We start from the raw sequence: 22,482 nt of genomic DNA on the forward strand, positions 1-22,482 counted from the left end.
CAGTCTCAGACCGATCGAACCTACCTCAATCCCCACCCCTTCCATATGGCCGGATTATCGATCGCACCGGGGGAAAAAAGTACCCACGCCCGGAATTACAGGGTCCACTTGTTTGCTGCTGCCATCGGATTGGCTCTATTGCGAGAATTGGACTTCTTCCCCTGGCGATACTACAACGCAAACGCTATGGCGAACTGGTGCCGCGCGACACTGGTTGACCTCCCTGCAGACCGCCGGGTGCAGAGAGCGGGATCCAGGGCGTAAGCAATAGCCTCTGCAGGCTGAGCAGATTTATGGAAGCTTCTGGCCGAATACAATCGAAAGTCGTTACGTTAAGATGAGTTGTATAAGACGCAAAGACGCAAACAAAGGCGAACAGCTGACTAGCGAGATAACGACCAAGTTTCCGGAAGGGTTGAAGAGTGAAATGTAGCAGTGTGCTGAACCCATCTGACAATCCGAGGAATTACAACGTTAAAGTTCTTGTTCTTTCCCATGCCGCCAAATATTCCGGTGTTGCGAGCGAATTTAACAAAAGAAAACATCAGCGTGTGAGGAGTGCCGACGACACCACATAGGATTCTCCTTTTCTTTTTTCTTCTTATTTTTTCCCTTGGTTTTTCTTTTCTCTTTCGAAGATCGACTGGTCGCATAAACGGTGACATGTCGGTTTCGCCGGATGACATGTGAATGCGATGAAGACTTCTTCTCTCCATTTTCGACAAGACAACAGATGACGCCCCACCGTAGCCCGTTGAGCGCAAATCCATTCGAATGGGGGTATTGGGAATTAAAAACCATTCCAGGAAATAGGGTAAGTAAGGGAATGTCACAAAAAACAAAAGGTGTGGGGAGAACAAATTGAAAGAAGCGCGGAGGCTAAACGGACCCATCACTGGACGAGGTTACGTGCTCTGGGCCCTGTTCCGACCGTCCAGATCAGTCAAATATTCACCTACCTAGTGCTGTAACGGTCGTCACGGGGGTCATAGGAACGGCCGCCACCGCCAGCGCTGCTGCCGCCGCCGCCTGCGTAGGCATCACGAGCAGGAGCTGCGGAGCCGTAACTCGGGGGGTTAGCATCGCGGTCATAGTAGCCACCACCGCTGCCGCCACGACGCTCCTCACGGCGGTCGTCACGACGGTCGTCGCGGCTGTAACGGTCCTCGCGGCCACCGGAAGCATAGCGATCAATGCCACCGCTGCTGCCACCACCGCGGTAACCATATTCATCACGGTAGTCACGGCGGCCACCGTAGTCACGGTAGTCACGACCACCATAGTCGCGGCGGTCGCTGTAAGAGTCATAGCGGCCATAGCGGTAGTCGTCACCACGGCGCCAGCTACCACCATAAGGACCACGACGATCATCATAGCGATCGCCACGGCCACCACGGTGACCTCCACGGAAATCTAACAAGATTGAACACGCATAAGCCATATATCGACATACAGAGGGAGTCTGGACAATAACTTACCACGCTTGGGAGGACCAAAGTACTTTCCGGGAGTCGGGGTTCTGGGACGGCTACGGCGAGCCTTCTCGATGCTCAGGGTGCGGCCTTCGATGACCTCGCCCTGGAGACCCTCCTTAGCGGCATCGGCCTGCTCGGCAGTAACCATCTTGACGAAACCAAATCCACGAGACTCCTTGGTGTGGGGGTCGACCATGATCGAGCAGTTCTCGACATCACCGTACTTCTCGAACAGACGCGAAATATCCGACTCGGTCAGACGGGGGTGGATACCAGTGACGAACAGGTTGGATCCAGTGTTGATAGCACCCTCCTCGTCATCGAGGTTCTTGCGGGGATCAATGGGGGCGCTACTAATTAGAAGCTCCAGTCAGTCTGGCTGGCGTCTTGGGTACGGCTAGCTAGCTAGCTAGCCAGCTCTGCACGTAAACATACCGATCATCGACGCGACCGTTGGGAGAACGGCTGCGAGTGCGATCAGCACGAGGCTCATCGCGAGGAGATGCGCTGCGGTCGCGAGCGAAACGGGGCTCGTCTGAGCAACAGCAAGTCAGCATTGTTGTGATGATGTTACCGGGGAGATCAGCTGAGCTGGCGAGGCAAGATGACCGGTTGACATACCGTCGTAGCGACCGTTCTCGTTATCGTACTCTGTAGCCATAATGACGGAAATCGAAAAGGCGAATGAGAAAGCTGAGTGAGGTGAAAAGGGATGAGAAGGCGCGCGCGCGACGCAGACCGAGGAAAGTGCTAGTGAGAGGCAGAAAAATTCAACAACCGAACCCGATAGCTGTCCGACGCGGATATCAGATAGCCAGGAAGCTAAGATGGCTCTGATTTCCGAGAAGTTAGAAAGAAGAGGAGAAGAAGGGGGATAAGGGAGGAAGGCAAAAAGGATGGATGGAGGAAGAGATGGAAATCGGTGGTGATGATGAAAGAAGGGGGAGAAACCGGGAAAGAAAGTCGAGCGCGGCGAGTCTTCCATAAGCCATTCTGGACCGCCCGCGGCTCTGCCGTCGTGCCAAGGCCGTTCTCCATACCACCCATTCAATACTGTTCCACACTATGGAGTGAGGCTATATATCTTTACAATAAAATGGGAAATGAATGCGAATTGACGTGATTACATTCTGTAAAGTTCATTACCTGAGAATGGCTATTGTTCTAATCCACCAAATTCCCAGTTTCTGACCTCCCCAACGCCTGGCCAGCCTATGTTTGTTCCCTCAGCAGCAACAGCAGCAGTAGTAGGGAGTCAAGGAAAGAAAAGCAAACATGCAGAAAGGGGAAATCCGGGTAACGCAAAGAAAGCAATGATGTGTAGGTGTGTAGGGAATGTTCGCTCAAAACCAATGATGATATCTCCGCCATCTGTACGTCTAACTACCTGAATCCGCGCCAGCGTCGTCGAGTCCGATGTACCTTAACGCTCTGTTGCGTCGGTGCATCGCCTCCATTTGCTGCTTCGTTCGATCCATTGACCAGCTGTCCTTCCAGCTCTTCATCTTCAACCAGGTCTTTTAGTTCCTCCTCGTCTAGCTCACTGAGCTCCTCGCTCATCCCTCGCATCACATCTCGCCCGGTCCACCGCTCCTCGTGGATGGTGGTACCAATGGGATCAAACGGTTGCATATACCACTGGATGCCTCCTTGCGCCAAGGGGTATTGTTGATCACCTTTGAAACTGGGTGGGGGCGTCAACGGCCCATTTTGGGTCTCCACTGGTGGCTTGGATGGCTCAACACTTTCTTTCTCCAGATTTCCGTTTTGATCAGGGACAGATGGTTGATTTTCAATTGTAGGCTGCACAACTGTGGGCGCCACATCTGCACTTTGAGGCTCTGTATCCTCCATGTTCGTGTCCTGCTGTACTTGAGGCTCGGTAGATGCCTCTGCGGGTAGGGACTCGGCCGCACTAGGCTTAGCTGTTGCAGCTGTGTTCCCAGGCACGTCGGCAACACCAGCACTATCTTCAGGCTCGGATTTAGCAAGCACGTCCATTTCCTCAGCCTTCTGCTCTGTACCATATGGTACTGCAGACTCTTGTTCATCGTTGACTGTTTCTGGCGCATCAACTTCGGAGCCCCGTCTGGACATGACACTATTCTCTAGCATGAGATCGAGCTCCTTGAGCTCCTGTTCAAACGGCTTGCGGTTTAACTCGCTCTCTTTCCTGATCGCATCTTCTAGCGAAGGCTGAATCGCCTTGATTATCCGCTTGGCAAGCTTTCTCTTCTCGCGTTGCTCTAGGCTGAGTTCCGGTGCACGACCACTGATCTGCATCTGAAGCTCAGCCGTATCTCCAGCCGGTTGGACTCCAATCTCCGTAGTGAAGACATGGGCCAGGTCGGCGGAGAAGGTAGCAACCGACGGATAGAACCGTTCTTGCAGCTTGGTTCGGATAGACGCCAGGCCTTGTCGAAAGATACCTTTGCCATCAAGCCTGCTGCGATGTTAGATCACGTGAGGAAAAGTAGTAGGATCATGCTTACACTTGAGCTTTCTCGAATATTGGCCAGAGCAGAGGGAAGATAGGGAAGTAGACAGTGTCAACAATACTTTTAAGCGTCTCCACGTCCTTTAACTTCTCCCTCTCGCGGTTCTTCACTTCATCACACAGCATCCTCAACCGATCCAAATCATGATAGAGTCTCTCACCAAACTCAATACGTCTTTGTAATCTCTTGCTCCCAGGGACTCCCATTGCAACATAGTCCCTCCTAGTCATCTCCATAGACGAGAAGGTTTCCAGCTGGAGTTGCAATCGTTTCAGCAGGGCGGCTCCCCGCCTGGCTTCTCGTTTCAGCGTCCAGTATTTGCAAGCATCCTCAGCATACTGTTTTCTTTGTCGAACCCCGAAGCGCTGCAGTGAGGCCACGACCGAGTTAAGCACAACCTGAGGTATCACAGGGGCCCCGGACGGTAACTTCCAAATAGTCTTGGGCACAGTCGGTCGCTTCCGCTTATTGCCGCCAACAGTCAGGGTAATACGTGGTGTATGCATGCGATGTCCGTCCTCATCCCCGTGGTCGCAACCAAGAGGGTGTGTAGGCTCCAAGGAAAGAGCCGCCGCCTGGCTGTCTCCCCATCGGCGGCCTTGCATTGTAGTCCTGTAGTATTCTATTGCCTCAGCCGTAGCAACATCTGTCCCATGCTCTCTGCGCCATTCAGGTGGTACATGCTTGTCACAGAAAGCCTTGAGTAGATGGGAGTCCATGACCGCCGGGGTTCCATGTCCTGACTTCATCTTCAGGTAAAGCTGAGCCCTCCGTGCGCAGGTAACATGGAACGCGACGAAGCAATTCTTGTTACTGCACTGTATCGAGGCCCCCATCCTCTGGCGACAAATGTAGCAGTGAAGCTTCCAGCGACTGCGAGGCACTTTCTCCACATCCGTGATCGGTTCCATAAGAGAAGGATTACCAATAGAGACCTCAGGGATCCAGATCGCACACAGGAGATGAGACCACTTCGAGGAGGTAGTCTGCTTGAAGGCACCTTCGGTATTTGGACAGAAGATACAGTTGACAGACCCTCTTCCAATCAGCTGACACTTGCGACATAGCCATTGTCCCTCCGGGATGAACGGCACCCCGTAGCATTCCTGATGGACTGCCAAATCACAACCATCGCAGAAAACAATCGCATTGGAGTTCTCGCAGTCACCATCGTCGCAAATGGCACATTTGCTGTCCTGTTCCTCACCTGGCGCAGTTTCACCATTTACCGCCGCGGCAGAGCTCGAACGAGGCCGTTGCGTCTGGGGAGGCTTGGGATTAGGCTTCGGTATACGCTTCTCTAAGACGTGCCACTCCTTCTCGATCTTGGTCATGGTAATCTCAAAGACCGCCGGCTTGATCGGCTCCAGCTGGTCTTCCCTTCGCTTCGCATTATAATCCTCCAGCCACTTCTCATCTTGCTCATCCATATCATATTCCACCCGGCCAACGGCAGCATTGACCTCACCTTCTGAAGTGACAGGGTTCGCCGGGTCCAGATCATCTTCCTGGGCACCCTCTGTCATGCGGATCAACCGACGGTCATGGCGGAGGAATAGGTCGCTTTCTTGATACCCTACACTCGCCATAGTGCGATCAACATAGTTCTGCTGACCCACCCCAGGTTGGTCATAGAAAGTGAACGGGTCGCGTATGCGGAACGAGGGCTTCGGCAACGTCAGCCTCTCGCGGGGATTCGGGCCTGGGGGTGGAACGTTCTTCTGTTGATGTGTGATGCCCAAGGCGTTGAGGATGGCTTCAGGTCGACGAGGAGGGCGGCCTGGTCGGCGCTTGATAGGGGTCGGTGACGAGCCATTCGTATGCGCGCGAATCAGCTCTGCTATTGGATCCTTCTCATTCGTCTTATCGAGGCCGTTTGGCGACAGGATATGAGCAATCGATGATGTGGGAGGCGGGCGATCCACTTCTTCTGCATCGAAGACCGCAAATTTCGCATCGATATCTAGATCCGGATGAAATTCCTCCCAACCTCGCTCTTCTCGCGGCTTGTAACCATCCCCTTGTTGTAGAGCAAGGGCAGCCGCCGTCGACGACCCAAAACGGCCCCGGTTCTGACTCTTCTCTCTTCTCAGACGCGCAGAGGGAGGTGTCGTCGGAACAGGAGGTGGCGGCGGCGGAGGCAGTTGTACAGGCTGAGGTTGAGGTGCTGACTCTGGAAGTGGAACTGGGCCATTGCGACCACGAGAGTTGGAAGAATTACGTCTGACTGCTGTAGGGAGTTTGGGTTTCGGCGTATCCTTCACCTCCAGCTCAATGTATCTCCCACCACCACCCGGTCCGCCAGGGACATACTTGCGCTTCTTGAGGGGAGGGCCTTCGTTGGTCACCGATGAGTCGGAGCTCGAGGGAGGTTTCAAGGTCACTCTAGTCTGGGATCGGGAGGGTCTGCTGGGCGAGCGGTGGCTCTTGGGCCATGAGAGAGGCGCCATAGTTTCAAACAAGATGGGAATAAGCGCGAACAGAGACGGATAGGAAGTTCAGCTAGAAAGGAGTTGGTGATAAAGCGACGCCGAGCGGTGCCGCTCAGCCGCACGTTCTAGGATTCCAGACAAAACGCACGTCGCGCCGTAAAGTAAATAGAAAATGGGGGTCAAACGATCGAAAATAAACAGAGCATGACTCCTCCAAGCCGCCAAGGTCGGAAAAGACAGTACTCGACAGTGAATGTGGGCGACAATAGAGAGGGGGGAAAGACGCGCAGGCCGCGAGAGGGCGGGAAGTTGACCAGATGCTGTGCTTATGATAAGCAAAGCAACCCGCTTGGCTGGCCGTCGGGCCCCAACGGCGGAGAGTCTCAAGCCGCTCTCCACATTCGCGCTGCTTCCCGCCGACCTTCCTGTGTCTGTCAGTTCCGTCCCCTCTTGATTACTTACTTCCCCAAGAGCTCTCTCCCCATTCACAAAGCCCATCTCGTTGTTCTGTTTACCGTCTACTGGTTAGATAGTTAACAGAATGAGTGGCCCCGGTGAAGAGCGGTAAGTTTAACTACCCACTCTTTTTTTGCCCGACTGAATTACTACTACATGCTCCCCAGACCTCTAGACTAACAACAACCCACCCGTGGGTATGCATTCTAGATGGCGCGGAGGTCGCCCATACGACCAGAACCGCCACTCGGCGCAAAGACACTCCAACGCCCGCACCATGAGCGCGCATGGTGGGTCTCGGGGAGGACAGAATAATTGGGGAGATTCGCGTGACCAGTTCGCTTCCGGGCCGCAGCAGGAGCAGCATGTCCCCGTGCGAGGCTTCAATGCCGCGGAGGCGAAGGGAGCTCTGAGAAAGGGTAAGTTTAGGCCAGCTTCTACGCGAGGATTGGCACCAGCTAACACACAGCTTGCGCTGCACTTTAGGACCGGGAGGTGCGTATACCACCACGGCTCATCCGAAACCAATACCTACGATTACCTATCGCTAACCCTCATCTCCTCTCCAGAACCGAGACCTTACTACTACAAACCACAAGGAAAAGATGTAAATAACCGCGCGAGCGGACCCTGGGGCGCAAAACGTACGTGACTACATCCCCAGGAAACAACAGCGCGAAACATACGAACAATGACCTAACTCGAACGACAACATACACAGCCAACCAAATGGCAAACGGAAAGGATTTCTTCCTCGAGCTTCGGAAGCAAGTGACGGCGCTGCAGCAGGGTGGCACTGTTGCAGGTGGTTGATGGAGATTGAAGAAGGTTGAAATAACTGTACAAAGTCGACCGATGCTGGAAACTTCAGGCGGAGGGTCGGGAGATCTGAAGAGCCCGAAATGCTTGTCGCTGCTGGTGGGGTGTGGAGATGAGCTTTCACCGTTGTTGTTGATAGGCTGATAAGCTGTCACCCTCTAGAAACGGGGATTGGAATAACGGTCTCGTCACAGACATACTGGTGCTGTCTAGAGCAGATCGGATTTGCATCATGTGTTGTCTTATGTTAAGGTAGCGCCTTTCGCATGGCTTGCGAATTACTAGTTCATATGACATGGAATGAAATGTACATGATTATACAGACTCCTTGAGAGTAAAGTCCAGTAGTGGTGGTGATACATGGATTGTGATCTATATACAGCTCATAAAAATAGACACTCGAAGAAGAGTGAAGTGGTAAGAACATCATCCCCAAAATCTACCTATTGTACAAAATGATCCTCAGCTCTCTCCCACCCAAAAGGCCCAAGGACACCACCATCTCCCTCCTCTCGCGGATCCAGCGACCACTTCCTAATAGCCCGAGAGGTAAGATTCGTGCGCCAACCCGCCTCAAACATCTCCATACCCGCCCAAGCAATCATAGCAGCATTATCCGTACACAAGTACGGCGGGGGAGCAACCAGCCCAACGTGCCCGAACCCGCGGGCATCCAGCCACGAGCGCAACACAGTCATAAGGTACTGGTTCGCCGCAACGCCACCACTAACAACAAGAGTCTTGACCTCCTTCTCCGGCCCTTGTTTAGCAAGACTTTCTAACGCCATGATAGTGCGCGACGCCAGATGCTCAAAGCTAGTCCGCATTGCCTCCCTAGCCAGAGCTATCCGCTCCTCATGAGTGATCGTCTGACCGGCTGCCTCGCGAGCGGAGAATATCCTCGCTAGCGTGCTGCCTATGAAGCAGAAGCTATATTGCAGTTGACGGCTGTGAGCCCACGGCTCTACGAAAGACCAGTCCCACGGATTTTCTCGCGGGAGAAGTTCGTCGTGGCGGGATTTGGGAGCTTGGTAGTCGGCGTAGTCGGCTTTGCCGTTCGGGAAGGCGAACTGTTCTAACAATTTCCCGTACATGGTGCTCTTTGACGTCTGGAGGAGGTAGGGAGGGATAATTTCGCGGGAGGCTTTATCTAGAGCCTCTCCGAGGGCTCGGTCCACTGTTGATGCCATGATTTCGTGATCGGTTATGGAGGAGGATTTGACTAGCATTGTATGGCCGCCGGAGGCGAGGATAGAGAGGAAGGGAAACTCGGGGGTGATGGGTTGCTGCGACGCCGCGACATCCTGGCTGTTATCTTGGGCCTGGCCACGGTTCATGCACGATACAAGACGAGGAGTCAACAGATGAGCCTGCATATGATGGACTCCGACGAACGGCACCTGCCATGCGACGGACAGCGCCTTTCCTGTATCTAGCCCGACGAAGAGGTTCGAGCGGAACCCCGGTCCCCTAGTGGCGCATACGAAGTCGGGTTTCCTGCGCAATTGCGAATCACTTGAGACATTTATCGTTTGGTGCTTTTCGTGCTTCGCGACGGGTAGATGGGCGAGTGCTTTATGGACGAGACTTGCGATGTTCTCTTGATGGGATTCGAGAGCCACGACCGGGTGGATGCCCTGGTATGCGCTGGTGTCGCAGGTCACCTTGTCGAGGAAGTGGATTTGGACGGCATTGGATTCCTTCTCGACGATGGCTACCGATGTGTCGTCGCTGGATAGATCAGAGCAGTTAGCTATGCTGTCGCGCAAGTTAAGTTCGGGCGGGTTAGACGCACCAGGACGTTTCGATCGCAAGTGTGAGCAGCCCGCGGCGGCTTTGAGGTAGAAGACTCCACCTCGGAGCAGTACACAAGCCTTTGCGTAATGATGAGGTGGAAACTCTGCTCAACATTGGAAATGATTTGAGAAGCGAGCGAAGGAAGGCTGAGGCAAGCTTTCTGGGTATGGCTTGTCGGCGGGAAAACTAAAGACTATCGTATCGGGATTCTCCTCGCACGGGCCATCGAAACCCGGGGCCGCCGCCGCTGTTACTATAAGTCGCTACGGTCGGTCTGAAGTGGCTAGGATCACCGCTGGCGAGAATTTCACCATAGGTAGGTCTACTAGTTTACTGCTAGCACTGAACACAATGGAGCCATAACGATCGTCATTGGGGCAGCCCAAGATAGGCCCTATGCTAAGTACAAAACGCCGGACCGTATCATCACATCATGAACATAACAGGTATCATATACACGCTGAGTCTATCCTCAATCCACCAGATGCATCCATTCCAGTGTTTCCGCTGCACTCAAGGACACCCAATGCCCCCCGCCGCCAGACATACCCCGAATTGTCGTTGCGCTCCAGATGCCGGATCGACTTATCACAACCGAGTCGGAGCGGGGAGGGCACAGAAACCGTGGCGCATCAAAAGGCTCTTCGGTTTCCTGGCCCAGCATCCCGCCGATCTGCTTTTGGCCGTAGTGTTGGTTGTAGTGACATCAGCCTCGTCTTCATTCACGAACCGTCCAACGTCGCTCCTCGCGCGACAATTTGGTGTAAGTGCCATAGTATTCCTCGGGATTCTCGATAGGCGTGACACAGTGGACAGTGGGAGTGCCCTTGAACTGAATCCGCTTTTCTGCGTGACTCGAGGCGCCCGAATGTTTCTTGAGGATACTCTTGGATGAGCACGAGTTGTTGTAGGCGTAGCTTGGTACTTGGAAAGACGAGAACCGCTTTGCACTCGGGCTCGCAGGGGAAATCGGAGTGCGCGGTATGGCGCTGGGAGACTTGAGGGACAGAGGCTGACGAGAAGTATTTTGCGCAGCGGAGGTGCACAGTGAAAGCTTAGGTCTTGCGTTGCGAGCGATCATTTTGACTGACACTGATGGGTTGAAAAGAAGATGGAATGCAAAAAGATATCTTGTTCTCGGGGTGGAAGAAACAAGTAGAGAATAGGCGCAAGGAGCAGCAGCACAATATTATCAAGGAAAACCACTTTGATCAACAGAGTGTTTCCAATGAGGCAGGCGTGTAAATGATACTATTATTACTCGATGACGTGCCAAACAGGAAGCTGAAAACAGATAGTCGCCTGGACCAGCCAAACGAACTACTCAAGGATGAAAATAGAACGAAAACAAAAACCCAGCAAAGCCCAAAACAAATTGTGTGTCAAGAAAAGAGGAAGAACCCTTAATCCCCGGGCTAGCTGGGCGGCTATATAGTTGTTCGACCTTCATTGCTGGGGAGAAACCCTGGTGGTGGGGAGGGCGAAGGCGAGGGGTTGACCTGGCGATGGATGGCAACCTATTTTAGGAAACTTTGGGTCAGGAGGTGACGCTTTGCACTCATCCAGACTCCATGATTCGTTGTCGCTCAGCAGGGACCTCGAGACTAGGTGTGATGAAGGGGTGACTTGTGCCTTTTCGTGCAGCTGCTCGGCGCTTAGAATGTGATGAACACTAACCATTGGCTGCCGGCCGCCATCCCCCTCGTCGACCACCCGGCATCTTCACAATTTCCCGCAGTCGACGATCGGAAGCTCCCCTCACCATGGAATGGATAAGCATTCTGCAGAGTCTTAAGTGCCGAATAGGCTGGTTGTTTGCCGTGGGCTTCGGAGCACACATGGGCGAGCGTGTGGGACATTGACGGCACTTGCATATGGGCACACCGACATCACACCCCACGACCGAACCATTGGTTCTCATCGTTCGTATCCCAATGACCTTCCGTGCCATTTTAGATGGAAAGGGCAAGATGCCGGCTTGCCAAAGTGTTGACGATCGTGCCAACCAGCCAATACGAGTGATGGTGGCTCTGGAATGTCTCCCAGAGCCTAAGTCAAGGTTTCAAGCGAGCCCGGTCTTTCCCATTATCAAATTCCATGATGGCAATGGTGGGATAATTGGGAGATACCAAGGCATCAATGCAAGGTGGCTCCAGGAAGGGTTGAGGCCGTCTCGAGGTCCGGACCGCCTGGTGTAGAATTTCTTGCGTGTACCGAGATCAATCGGTTTTGTTATTTGGAATGAAACCCTTTTCCCAACTCGATGGCGATTTTGGGAGCCTTTCCTCAGCAAGTGCTTATGATCAGGCATCTACCTTACCAGTAAGCAAATGCGTTTCGAAATCTAGACAAAAGAAGCCGCTAAGATGGCGGAAATGATTGAAACAACCAAGCCAAGAGGGTCATTATCTGTTTTGATTTCTGTCATCAGAAGTCACCCTTCGCAGCAGAGTTCGGAACCGATTTTTCGGCGCCGGAGTAATCGGCTGTAACTCGATGGTAGAGGATTCGCTGTTGCGGCGAGAGTTGTCTTCATCCAAAACGTACTTCCATTGTCCATCGGCCGTTTCCTGTCGATTAAGTTTGTATCGTTTGTCCAGATCGACAAAGTGTTTCTCTCGATCGCCTTCACTCCAAGCGTATGTTCCCTTGAAATCGTTCAGAACTTGTCCATGAATGACCCAAGGGATTATAGAGCCGATGGACCGTGGGATGCGAGGAAACCTGAAACGACCTCTCCTGGTAAGGAAAACCGAGGCGACAACGCACCCATCGAAGACCACTATGATTAGGACATACATGAATGATGCAAACGATGGAACCACCGCCCATGACATGTTGTAGATAATACCGTCGCTGATCCGAGCAGGATGGTCTTGAAGTTGGAAGTAAGCATCCCGTTCAAGCGATAGATCAGTTGCAAAGATTGACCGGTAGACATTGCGGGTGGCGGATTCGAGAACATTTGCGGTAATGACACTTGTATTGGTGTCCAGAATGCGGTAGAGATTTGCCGTGAGGGTGCCAAACCAATCAGTACTGCTTGCATTGTTGGTTTCTAGATGCGAGTCATTGTAAGTGACGCTTAGAGGGTTTGATAGCCTGAGGTTGTAGTTGGCCAGGTTTGTCGTCCCGTTGCGTAGAATCGCATCGTCTGTCACAAAGGTGCCATTGAGAGGAACATGGTACTGTATGTACCCATCAGAGTTGAAACCAACGGAGAAATTCTGCATAAGGAAGAGGGATTCGCAATACAACGCGACTGCGGTATCGGGTGTGGTTTGTAGATAGCCACCTCCGCTGGGGTAGGCAACCACGACGACAGCAGGCTTCTGACAGCCACTTGATTGTGCAGATGTCGGTGAAGCGAAGAAGCGAACCGTCAAACTGTTTCCTTGGCTAGCCTCAGTGTCTTGGATTGTGTCTATTTGGCACACCGTATCTGATTCGTTGAAAGGCGAGTATTGCCAACTGGCTACATTTGTTACCGGGTCCTCGGAATAGCTGTCGGCGATCGAAAGCTGCTTGCATACTAAATCGGCACCAACGCCCCGAATGGTGCCCCCAACGAGCCATTCGGACGACGTGTCCGTCCATGCAGGGAGAAATGAATAGCTGGATGTGGTCCAAGAGAGCACCGAGGTACCACTGTAGATGCTGCTCTTGATGGTTTCAAGTTCGGGGCCTATTGGCGAGGCTTGTCTTATGGCGATTGACGCATAGCTGTAGTTGGACTTCATATCAGCATCCGCCCTCGTCGGACCAAGCTCGTGCCGAAAAAGCCCGCTGGCTAATATGCTCATTGCGGTATTCAACATACAGGCCACTCCTACGAGTCCCAGCAAGAAGTGGCGGTAACTGAACCACTTAAAGAGTGAAGCAATAGGATTCAATGATCCGTACTCGAGCAGTAGGGAAGACGCAGCGGATGCGCCCCCTGCCTGAAGAACAGACCATGGTTCCAGAACGCTCAGGTATCGGTATATCGAGAGGCATAATGCCCTGATAATGGAAGCGAGTGCAGACGGGATGAGTTGGAACAACGCCGCCAGATTGTCGGAGTTAAGATATGTCAAGGAATGAAATGCCCCATCCTTGGCACACAGCACGAATATCGTCACAATACCTGCAAATACCGCTATGAAGAGGAATATTTCAAGAGCGAAAATTGGTATAAGGAGGAAATGAGGTCTTGGATCGGGTTTGCCTTGAAAGATCTGCCTTTGAGACCGAGGAACTAAACAGTGTCAATATGTCTGCTTTATGAGGCCCTAACCGAGGAAAATCACAATTGGTGCGAGACTTACCAGCAGATGGCTCAATACAAATACGGGGAGGGTCAGAAGCTTGCTGCCAGCGGCAAGTATAGTTCTTGAGAATGGTCCTCAACTGTCTAGTTGACAACTGATCTAGGTTCAAGTGAGACAGACACGAAGCATCAATGACATCGGCCATGATACCACACATGGATGCGATAGAAGCTGGGTCACTTCGAAGCATATTCGGGCGATTTGGGTAGGTGTAGGCCAAATACAAAACCATTGCCACTCCAAACAGAAGGATTGCCTCGGAGAGGAAGGATTGTACCGGGCCAACAATGATGGCCATCTGATGTGTCACATGAGAAGCTTGTACATAGTGTGACTGACTGGTGAGATCGAAGATCCTGTTCATCAACGGTACAAAAGCGCCTTGAACGCTAGTTTCCAGCTTCGAGATAAGATCGCGATGAAGTGTGGATGGCCTCACTGGCTTCTTATTGAACGTGGAAGTGCCATTGGTGGAGGCCACCTCTTGCAAAATTATGCTTTTGAAGTGGGTAGTATTGAGAGAAGCTCTTGAGACCTCTGTAGTCGAGTTCGGATGCAGATCAACGATTGAAAGCGAACCATTTACTTGCACTGAGATGCCAGCTTCCGTGGTCAGATAGACAAGCTTGCAGCCAAATCCACTGACCTGATGGGTGTAATCAGAGCTCGAATAGTCGGATTTCTGGCGATCAAGTTCGCTGGATTTGTTGAGACTGACGTCCACCGTCAGTCCGATTAGGTCGAAAGAAGCACACTGCTTGGTAAGACTAGTCGTGGATGCGTTCGGCTGCCAGTGTGAAATCTGCACAGATGAGTTTGTCGGCGGTATGGTGATTTCCTCGCTGAGTTCCAGGATGCAATTATCGGTTGTTGACACGTCGTAGAGGTTCCAAATCAAGGGTTGTCTAGTGGGAGATCCGATACCGAATGAAGAAGTATTGGAGGATACATCAATGGTTACGGCATCTTCCACGTCGATTTCAGTACAGGATAACTCTGTCCAGTAGATGGATTGCGTGAGTTCCCACATTTTCGTGTCGTATTGAATATCTAACGGTATAGCCACCGGTGCCATGGCGTACTTGCTCGATTCCGGCTGACTATAAGACAGGTCCCGATGGTCTCGAATGCTGGTCATGTTCGGGATGCTGTTATCCACCAAGGATCCCTGCTCTTCGAGGTTCACGATAGTCGGCCATGTTTGAAGGTGCTGAATCTTGTAGACGGTAGCATCATCCATGTTGAAAAGACTACTTTGCAACGACGGGAATACCAATTGCAGGAGGATACTCAGGATTGAGATACAGACCGCAAGCCAATGGCGGTTCCTCATGGCAAAGAATGGCGCGGTTGTATAGTGACCGAATTCGTAGTTGAGAAGAAGCACATCAGCCGGAGCCCCTTGGGGTCTTGATAGTTGGAAGTACGGTTCGAGCCGAAGAGCATCATATTCAACGAGGGACCATAAGACTGCTATGATCATACTCAGGATGGTGGGAACGTAGATGTAGGCGAATTTTCGGGTGTCGGTGAGTTGGTTAGTCGAGGTAAAGAGACTGAGGCTGCCTTCATTGTTTCCCAGTTGTCGAAGAAACTCAGTCACCAACAGCATGAAGAACATGAGGCAGGCCAACGGAATCAAGTATCGTCGGCGCAAGGTCCGCGGAAGCCATCCTGAAGTCCGGATCTGAGGAGCATCGCGGGTAACCTCTGTTGTCATCGTTCCTCGGTCCTTCACATCTGTCAAAGTTGCCTAGCATAGATCACCGGAGGGATATGGCTGGTATCAAAAACCAGTCACCGCATTCAACCGCGATTCGACATGGCTGGAGGAAGTGTTTCAGGAGTGAGGCGCTCGAGAATTGGGGAGGCACAAAAAGGTCACTTCAGGGTTGCCCATCGACGAATATCGCAGCTGATTGACTTGTCGACACAGTGTGATGGAAGAAAAGCGGTATTCAGGGTCCTCTTTTTCCGATGATGCGGCTGGTTGCGCGAGGATCCGGGCTGGGCGGGAGGAGAGTCGATGAGGAATGAGATAAGAAGCGAACCGGGTCGTGGTGCTTTGGAAGGCGACGAGCCCCGGCGCCAAAACCATTTTAGAAAAATAGCCAGTTTGGGGGGTGGGCAACTTGGCCCGTTTGGGATTAATTTATTGCACTGGGGCCTATTGGTACGTGTTCCGGGTGGAGCGCCCACTTAAGAGACTTGGGAGGAGAAGGGGTTGACTGGTGATGCGATCCGCTTCGGAGCCCGTAAAAAGGCCACCAACCTCGCCTTACGATCCACTGCATTTGCAGCAGGAAATCTGGCTAGGTCTTCTAGTCCCCTTTCGACGCGGGATGAGTGTTGTGGTTCACGGGTCAGTCTTTCCCTTCTGCCGTCAGCAGTCTGCATCTCGGTGTACTCTCAGCCCAATCAGTATTAGTGGGCCATGGCCCTGGTTGATCACTGTGACCGTGACAGCCCTGGAGGATATCCAGGAATAGGCATGATCGACGGTCAATAGATTGCATGATGGTGGTCGCAAAAGGGTGCTGCAAAAGGTTCAGACCTTCCAGACTAACAATGGGGAGGGACACTTGAGTGATGGTGGACTGGTGGAGGACACTTGCCATGGCCGAAACTTGGCGAGGGAGAAATGACGAATCTCTTTGGTAGCGCTCCAAGGCTTGGTATTTTTAGCCGCCATGGTGCCCCACCGAGAACCGTCCCTGTTTCTTCCCAGCGACCTGGTTATCTTCCTTTACGCATCTAGATTTATTAACCTACCTAAAAAGTCTTTGCATTGAGGAACAGTAAGATCACGGCTTTCTCCTAGATTTGACGGTAACAGCACGCTATGGGCCTGGGATTATCAACTGAGCAGCAAGGCAGCAAGGTCTGTCAGCATGCCATTCGCCCATCTACTGATAACCTTAAAATATTCTGCATTGAACCTCAGCTTGCAGCCTATTAGAAAATCTTGCACAATCTGAGTACAAGCTGTGAGTCGTACCCATATCGCTGGATGTTTAGTGGTTCTGCGATCAGCCAACCTGCCACTTCACGCTCGTACTTGCAAGAAGGTACTTGTAGATAGAGAGGATGATAACCCAGAAATTTGTTTGTCAATACTATTCAGAATGTTCATGTGAGTTGCTTTCTATCCGACACAGACATGCCGCTGCGCTCTCATAAACTTGTGTGGGCACTTAATCCACTACATGTTATGGGAAACCTACAACAATAGAAATTATACTGGGTGCTAAACACAGATGACGGATATAAGTGATATCAAAACCATGTTCTCGAGCTAGTAATATATGACGGGCCATATAAGGTTTAGTATATAGCCTGCGTGCTCTTCTGATAACCGATGGCAGAGTTCTTTGTTACTAGATCTTATCAACGGAACCCTTGAAGATGAGTATATCTGGTGGGGATCTCAGGGTCTACGGCCGAACCCCCTTTTATTACGAGAACTATCAGCAAGAGTTTCATCTGACTGGCAGTAGCTTGAAATATGGGATTTGTCTCAAACAAGATTAAGACAAGTGTTCGGATATGAGGGATCATGTATCGATGGAAAAAAAAAAGATTATTTATTTTGCATCAAGCTTAGGTTGTTCGTAGTGCTTGGGTTGGCTTAAAACAGAGAACTGCTACCTAGTAGAAAACTCTCCATATATTATCATAATTACTTTATAAATTGTATACAGTATACTGGTCGACATTATACAGTGCGGTCCCAAATATACTGGATCTATATGCTATATCATGATAAGTATGAGAGCATAATGGGTGTTGTACAAAAAGGGGGCCAATTTACAGATTCGAGGTATATCTCGTAGCCAGTAGTTTAGTACGCTTAGATGGCTCCGATCGGCAAATTGAAAAGGATGAACCATCTCACCACTGTACCACACGCATTAATGGGCTACAAACCCTCCCTATTCATATTGTTGAGCGAATGGCAAAAGGTTAAGAAAGTAATATAGAATAAAAACATTGATGAGGAAAAGAGTCGTTGTCAGTGAAGATCGGCGAAGCTTTCGGTCGAAGGAATTAGTGCGTGGTAGGAACCAATAAAGCGCGATCGAGGAGCACTTGGCTCTCTGGGCGTCACTGCCCGTACTATTATGCTCTCCATCTCACTCAATGTACTTCGTACCTTTCGCTAATTTAGATACGAACTTCTGCAACGGTTGAACTCCAGCCTTACCCGCCATGGTGGCTGAAACGAAGCAGAGCAGTGGCAGCTCGATCCGGCCATCGGTTCCCTTCGGATACGATGGTGCCTGGATGAACCGCCGCTAAATTCGGGCCCAGACCAGAGTGGCCCTCCAAAGGAGGTAATACCGCGTGTGACCTACTTCGGTGTGGTCCATAAGGAGATAGTAGTTTCTCCATAAATCCTTGGAAATCGTTAGAGCGTTGATGGTTGCTGGACAAGGTGATGGATCCGCCTAACCCAGCAGACTAGTCAAACTCACCTGCCTGTCCACCCTGTTTTTTTTCCTCTTTGTAGGGCCCTGGCACATCGACCATGCAAACACGCCAAACCCCACCAGGCGCCAGGTATCCACGGAAGTATGGCAGCCACGGATGACGACAACTTCTCAACTCAATCCTTCGTTGTCACCTTGGCTCCCCTTTCTCCTTTTTCTCCGACTGGCTTCCCGGGATCTTGTTGCAAGACTTCAGACAAGGTAGATCCTCTGGTGTCAGGCTCGAGACAACAAACACATCAATTCCATTTGCTGGGCTCATCGTTAAGTTCCAGTATATGCGAAGCTTCCGCCTGCAGTGCAGGGTAACCTCGACCACCGTTGTACATGACCTAATCCTGGTTTCCATACCTTGAACATCACAAATGGGCGCGGTGAAGAACATTCTAGAGCCTGCGGGTAAGTTATATCCCTGCTACTTGCAAATCCGCATCATCCGAAGAAGCACACTGATGGTCACGTCCTGCTGTAGCGATTGTCGCCGCCTTCACCGCAGGAGCACTCATCAATCGGCGCAAGAACGCTAAGCTCCTCGCTACGCCGGACGTCGAGTCACCACTGCTGGAAGCTCCTCCAGTGGACATAAAGCCAAACGATGAGAATTCTGATGAGCGCACAAGTCGAAACCGCCGAACCATACAATCACGGATCCTTGCCAAATTCCCCTTCTTGTTGGAAATATGGTATTGGCTACTCACATATTGGGTGAGACACATCTTGATGCCCAAGGCACACTTCCTGTAGTACCACGCATTGCTGACTGTGTGGATAGATTTATCAAGGTTTACGGGCGTTTTCTGCTAGGATGATCAGTGGCCATGAGGCTATTTTCGACACCGCTGAGCGCCATGCCCTTTCCATCCTCTCGTTCGAGCACTTCCTTCACCTCGATGTCGAGCTATCCGTACAAAGGTATGTGCTGGAGCAGAAGCCATGGCTCATGGGATTCCTGGCTCGAGTATACTATTCACACATTGTCCTCGGTGTGATATTCATCGTCTACTGCTATACCTGCATCCAACGAGACAAGTATCAAGCAATCAGACGTACACTGGCGTTCGAGAACGTCATTGCCTTCACCATCCTTACCTTGTGGAGGTGCATGCCACCTCGCCTGCTGCCAGAGGAGTACGGCTTTATCGACGTTCTGCACAGCAATGCAGGCGGCTCAGCCTGGACGCAGAACAAATTCCAGCTCACAATTGCGGCGATGCCCTCGCTCCACTTCGGTAACTCGATGTTCATTGCACTCTGCCTGCTGAAGTTCAGTCCTCATTGGTACCTTCGAGCTGTGGCACCCATCTGGCCCATGCTCATGGGACTTACTATCGTTGCGACAGCCAATCATTTTATCTTAGATGCTGTCGTCGGTGCATGTGTGACGCTCACGGCATTTAGATTTAACGCCGTTATGTTATATCTTCTTCCTGTGGAAAGAGCACTCTTCAGGTTGTTGCGTATAGAGAAACCCTAGGTCGCCAGAGGTGCCTAGCCTGCCGGTATACAGTCTTGGGAACTTGAAGTTAGAATATCTATATCGTTATTCCTACTTGAGTTAATATTCTTCGGTGGAGAGTACATAGTCATCGTTAATCAACCTACACTTGCATCGCGTATGTACACAGGCAGAGTGTCTGTCTTGTCAACCGTATCGTACAGGCAATCTCAGTTTAAACCTTTCAAGCTGCCCGAGAATAGATAACACCAGTGAGGCAGCTCCCTCATGCAGCCTTTTTGATCTATTGCTCAGGGGTGAGCAAATGAGTCAAACTAGCTACACCAGTTTCCGTCTATCTGAGAAGAAACGAAGTCAAAAAGTGCTACATATCTACTAGAAGTAAAAGCTAATCATGTATACCGGTGAACAGGCAGAGGATATGAGGACTATGAAGTAGTGAAATGATAGTTATACTTACTTTTTTTTTTTTGCAAGCCTTCGATCAGTGAGGACAACCATTATGGGAACTATGTGGGCTATACTTCTTTCCTTTTTCTTTCTTTTCTTGATGTTCTCAATCCCCTTTCTTTGAAATTCAATCTTACTTCTTTTTGCTGGTATACGTATATATTCAGCAGGTGTGGATGATTGTGAAAATCATAAATAGAAGTTGTAAGTAAACATGCGTTATAAGATAATTCATGTATCCTTCTTTCTGATGGTCTATGAACAGCCAGAACGTCGTAGTGTTGATGACATTAACAGCATTGATACTAGGAAGTACATAGCGTTGATGTTTATCCAATATTATGTATAAACTAGCCTTTCGTTGGGAAAGTGAGAGCATATATTATGCATGATACTACGGATAGTAATGGCACTATGCTGCGTATTGACTATGTTTGTTTTTGTTTGTAGGTGCTAGTCACTTTTAGTACTATGGACGGTAAGTTGGAGAAACGAACAACTTATGATAGTAGAACATGTGGAGACTAAAACAGGGCTCGGTGTGTATTGGATATAGCAGGGAGTTTTAGAACTAGTAGAAGTACGTGCTTGATGAGTATTGACTGATATGATACTCCCAAGTAGTACTATCTATGTCTCGGTGAGAAGGGCTTCTACTCCGTACTCATTCCAATCTTAGGGGAGATCCCTCCTGATCGCGTGAGAGAATAGCAAGTCGGAGAAGAAGTGCAGGTCGGAGCAAGGCCGAGGCCGAGACCTGGTAATGCCAGGTGGAGTGGCGCCGTGTCTTCTATCGGAGAAATTATGGTCCCGTGTCTTTTACCCTTTCCCCCCTGGTGCCTTAGGCTAGAGGCCATGCTTAGGTGTTCTTCCGGGGGATTTCGGTACAACCTTCCTCTCCGGGTTTCATCTACGATTATCATTTGTTCATTTCTTTGTGTCTCTCTGGCGCACAGAACCTGCGGCTCCCCGTACATACATACGCTTTGACGACTTGCTGAGCCACAGTGGAAACAAGCCTCCCCGGGGTTCTCCAGGTTCGAGGCTCGTTTAGTTGGGGGATAGACACGCCCATGAATATGGGGAAGGTCTAATCCTTAGGTAAGATGAATAGACTATCAACTCCTAGTCTATTTAGTTTCTCCTGCTTGTCCCGGAGTCCCCACCGAGCCGGAGACGCACCTCGTGGAAGCAGCTCATCTCATTCGCGGGTAAGCCAAATGAATCGGCCCGAGACGGGGAGAATGACTCCAATTCTTGTGTGTCAGACGGCGATGTCATGTGAAGCGCGGAAGCCTTGCATTACTACACAGTATCACTCGTCGATGTGCGGTTGCTGTTCACCTGAAAACCCAAATCCGGTCTGACCCTCAGCTGTACGTTGATGGTGGTTCTCCGAGATCGGGTCGCATGCCGCGTCTTGGTGGCAGATGAACCTCGATAGAGGGGTTGCATACCCCAAGTTGCTATGGGCTCGCTACTCTCGCTGAAGAATTGCAATGCATCTTGACCACCCTACTCCGTTAGATAACGGGATTCGCTACTCTTTGGAGGGAAGTTGGAAAGTGCTTCAGATCCTGGTTGTCTGGCTTAAGGGGGACTTAGTGGTTGGTTATCATATTTATCGAAGGTGGCCAAAGTTCCGGAGTTACCGTGGCACGCCGAGAGAAGTTGGTCGTCCATGGCGAAATCCGTGATCCGTGAGGGGGCGTGGATCGAGGGTGTGTCCCTTGGGTCAGCGTGGCTTTCCATTGTTTCGGGAGAACTAGCTTTCGGACAGGAGAAATTTCTTTAAAAAAGTTTGATTCATATGAAAATGGTCTCTCACGATAGATATGTTGTACAATTTCGCAATCTCACAGCATCAAGACGTGTATATGAAATGCCTTGTGAGGGGAGTGAGGGTCTTGCGTGCGGAGTTAAATAAGCCAGGAAGCCGCACTTGACCAGGGTTCGGGGCCAAGTCCGATGCATAAGGCCATAAGCATAGGAAAAGGCCTCACCGGAGCGGTTAATTAGATAACAACATGCATGCCAGCCAGGGGCGGTGAGATCGCCCGATGTTGCTGGTTGATTCGCCCTCTCAGCCCCAAGGTCATCAGGCAAAAAGAAAAAATAAAAATAAAAATAAAAAGACACTTTTTATCCGTTTGTCCAGGTGAGGCTTGTGCTGATGAATGTGAAAATAAAAAAGGGTAACAAAAACTGACCAAAAAAAGCAAAACGAAAAATTTAGTTAAAACCGCAAATAGTCAATTAGAATCCTGTAAAAGTCAGGTTCTTGCCTTCTTCACTTACT

The 22,482-nt window shown here is 50.8% G+C and overlaps 8 protein-coding genes across 8 annotated transcripts; 2 read left to right on the forward strand and 6 right to left on the reverse strand.

The window, feature by feature from the left end:
• Positions 1 to 1,394: 1,394 nt before the first annotated feature.
• BO83DRAFT_382318 (RNA recognition motif domain-containing protein) lies at positions 1,395 to 2,185 on the reverse strand. Its single transcript, XM_025532201.1, has 2 exons — positions 1,911 to 2,185; positions 1,395 to 1,825 (listed from the first exon to the last, which is right to left on the reverse strand). Exons 1-2 carry the CDS (start codon positions 2,030 to 2,032, stop codon positions 1,414 to 1,416), a joined length of 534 nt encoding a protein of 177 aa, XP_025383372.1. The 5' UTR covers positions 2,033 to 2,185; the 3' UTR covers positions 1,395 to 1,413.
• A 413-nt stretch (positions 2,186 to 2,598) lies between these two features.
• On the reverse strand, positions 2,599 to 6,693 carry BO83DRAFT_370098 (putative PHD finger domain protein). The gene is made up of 2 exons (XM_025529890.1): positions 3,968 to 6,693; positions 2,599 to 3,918 (listed from the first exon to the last, which is right to left on the reverse strand). Exons 1-2 carry the CDS (start codon positions 6,421 to 6,423, stop codon positions 2,859 to 2,861), a joined length of 3,516 nt encoding a protein of 1,171 aa, XP_025383373.1. The 5' UTR covers positions 6,424 to 6,693; the 3' UTR covers positions 2,599 to 2,858.
• Positions 6,694 to 6,800: 107 nt separating this feature from the next.
• BO83DRAFT_441117 (uncharacterized protein) lies at positions 6,801 to 7,991 on the forward strand. The gene is made up of 5 exons (XM_025536314.1): positions 6,801 to 6,969; positions 7,072 to 7,280; positions 7,348 to 7,356; positions 7,431 to 7,505; positions 7,583 to 7,991. Exons 1-5 carry the CDS (start codon positions 6,947 to 6,949, stop codon positions 7,672 to 7,674), a joined length of 408 nt encoding a protein of 135 aa, XP_025383374.1. The 5' UTR covers positions 6,801 to 6,946; the 3' UTR covers positions 7,675 to 7,991.
• Positions 7,992 to 8,061: 70 nt separating this feature from the next.
• BO83DRAFT_347174 (N(6)-L-threonylcarbamoyladenine synthase family protein) lies at positions 8,062 to 9,613 on the reverse strand. The gene is made up of 2 exons (XM_025528805.1): positions 9,476 to 9,613; positions 8,062 to 9,411 (listed from the first exon to the last, which is right to left on the reverse strand). The coding sequence occupies exons 1-2, from the start codon at positions 9,589 to 9,591 to the stop codon at positions 8,124 to 8,126; spliced, it is 1,404 nt and encodes a 467-aa protein (XP_025383375.1). The 5' UTR covers positions 9,592 to 9,613; the 3' UTR covers positions 8,062 to 8,123.
• A 582-nt stretch (positions 9,614 to 10,195) lies between these two features.
• BO83DRAFT_323648 (uncharacterized protein) lies at positions 10,196 to 10,558 on the reverse strand (the record flags this gene model as incomplete). The annotated part of the gene is made up of 1 exon (XM_025527947.1): positions 10,196 to 10,558. The coding sequence occupies one exon, from the start codon at positions 10,556 to 10,558 to the stop codon at positions 10,196 to 10,198; it is 363 nt and encodes a 120-aa protein (XP_025383376.1).
• Positions 10,559 to 11,778: 1,220 nt separating this feature from the next.
• Positions 11,779 to 15,660, reverse strand: BO83DRAFT_150530 (DUF3433 domain-containing protein). The gene is made up of 2 exons (XM_025526237.1): positions 13,785 to 15,660; positions 11,779 to 13,714 (listed from the first exon to the last, which is right to left on the reverse strand). The coding sequence occupies exons 1-2, from the start codon at positions 15,505 to 15,507 to the stop codon at positions 11,883 to 11,885; spliced, it is 3,555 nt and encodes a 1,184-aa protein (XP_025383377.1). The 5' UTR covers positions 15,508 to 15,660; the 3' UTR covers positions 11,779 to 11,882.
• A 2,552-nt stretch (positions 15,661 to 18,212) lies between these two features.
• On the forward strand, positions 18,213 to 19,902 carry BO83DRAFT_420762 (phosphatase PAP2 family protein). Its single transcript, XM_025534950.1, has 3 exons — positions 18,213 to 18,676; positions 18,750 to 18,982; positions 19,050 to 19,902. The coding sequence occupies exons 1-3, from the start codon at positions 18,643 to 18,645 to the stop codon at positions 19,749 to 19,751; spliced, it is 969 nt and encodes a 322-aa protein (XP_025383378.1). The 5' UTR covers positions 18,213 to 18,642; the 3' UTR covers positions 19,752 to 19,902.
• Positions 19,903 to 21,552: 1,650 nt separating this feature from the next.
• On the reverse strand, positions 21,553 to 22,002 carry BO83DRAFT_382326 (uncharacterized protein). The gene has a single exon (XM_025532202.1). The coding sequence runs from the start codon at positions 21,933 to 21,935 to the stop codon at positions 21,774 to 21,776; it is 162 nt and encodes a 53-aa protein (XP_025383379.1). The 5' UTR covers positions 21,936 to 22,002; the 3' UTR covers positions 21,553 to 21,773.
• Between the last annotated feature and the right edge of the window lie 480 nt (positions 22,003 to 22,482).

This window comes from Aspergillus eucalypticola (genome assembly GCF_003184535.1).
Source record: "Aspergillus eucalypticola CBS 122712 chromosome Unknown BO83scaffold_34, whole genome shotgun sequence".
NCBI lineage: Eukaryota > Fungi > Ascomycota > Eurotiomycetes > Eurotiales > Aspergillaceae > Aspergillus > Aspergillus eucalypticola.

What these genes read in the sequence shown, in the direction of transcription:
- BO83DRAFT_382318 (XM_025532201.1), bottom strand. Translation starts at nt 2,032, where the DNA reads ATGCTGACTTGCTGTTGCTCAGACGAGCCCCGTTTCGCTCGCGACCGC. An exon ending in AACGGTCGCGTCGATGATCG is followed by an intron (nt 1,826 to 1,910) that starts GTATGTTTACGT and finishes TCTAATTAGTAG; the next exon opens with CGCCCCCATTGATCCCCGCA.
- BO83DRAFT_370098 (XM_025529890.1), bottom strand. Translation starts at nt 6,423, where the DNA reads ATGGCGCCTCTCTCATGGCCCAAGAGCCACCGCTCGCCCAGCAGACCC. An exon ending in ATATTCGAGAAAGCTCAAGT is followed by an intron (nt 3,919 to 3,967) that starts GTAAGCATGATC and finishes ACATCGCAGCAG; the next exon opens with GCTTGATGGCAAAGGTATCT.
- BO83DRAFT_441117 (XM_025536314.1), top strand. Translation starts at nt 6,947, where the DNA reads ATGAGTGGCCCCGGTGAAGAGCG. An exon ending in AGTGGCCCCGGTGAAGAGCG is followed by an intron (nt 6,970 to 7,071) that starts GTAAGTTTAACT and finishes TATGCATTCTAG; the next exon opens with ATGGCGCGGAGGTCGCCCAT. An exon ending in CGGACCCTGGGGCGCAAAAC is followed by an intron (nt 7,506 to 7,582) that starts GTACGTGACTAC and finishes CAACATACACAG; the next exon opens with CCAACCAAATGGCAAACGGA.
- BO83DRAFT_347174 (XM_025528805.1), bottom strand. Translation starts at nt 9,591, where the DNA reads ATGTTGAGCAGAGTTTCCACCTCATCATTACGCAAAGGCTTGTGTACT. An exon ending in CTTGCGATCGAAACGTCCTG is followed by an intron (nt 9,412 to 9,475) that starts GTGCGTCTAACC and finishes TGATCTATCCAG; the next exon opens with CGACGACACATCGGTAGCCA.
- BO83DRAFT_150530 (XM_025526237.1), bottom strand. Translation starts at nt 15,507, where the DNA reads ATGACAACAGAGGTTACCCGCGATGCTCCTCAGATCCGGACTTCAGGA. An exon ending in TTGTATTGAGCCATCTGCTG is followed by an intron (nt 13,715 to 13,784) that starts GTAAGTCTCGCA and finishes GACACTGTTTAG; the next exon opens with TTCCTCGGTCTCAAAGGCAG.
- BO83DRAFT_420762 (XM_025534950.1), top strand. Translation starts at nt 18,643, where the DNA reads ATGGGCGCGGTGAAGAACATTCTAGAGCCTGCGG. An exon ending in GAACATTCTAGAGCCTGCGG is followed by an intron (nt 18,677 to 18,749) that starts GTAAGTTATATC and finishes GTCCTGCTGTAG; the next exon opens with CGATTGTCGCCGCCTTCACC. An exon ending in ATTGGCTACTCACATATTGG is followed by an intron (nt 18,983 to 19,049) that starts GTGAGACACATC and finishes CTGTGTGGATAG; the next exon opens with ATTTATCAAGGTTTACGGGC.
- BO83DRAFT_382326 (XM_025532202.1), bottom strand. Translation starts at nt 21,935, where the DNA reads ATGGAAAGCCACGCTGACCCAAGGGACACACCCTCGATCCACGCCCCC.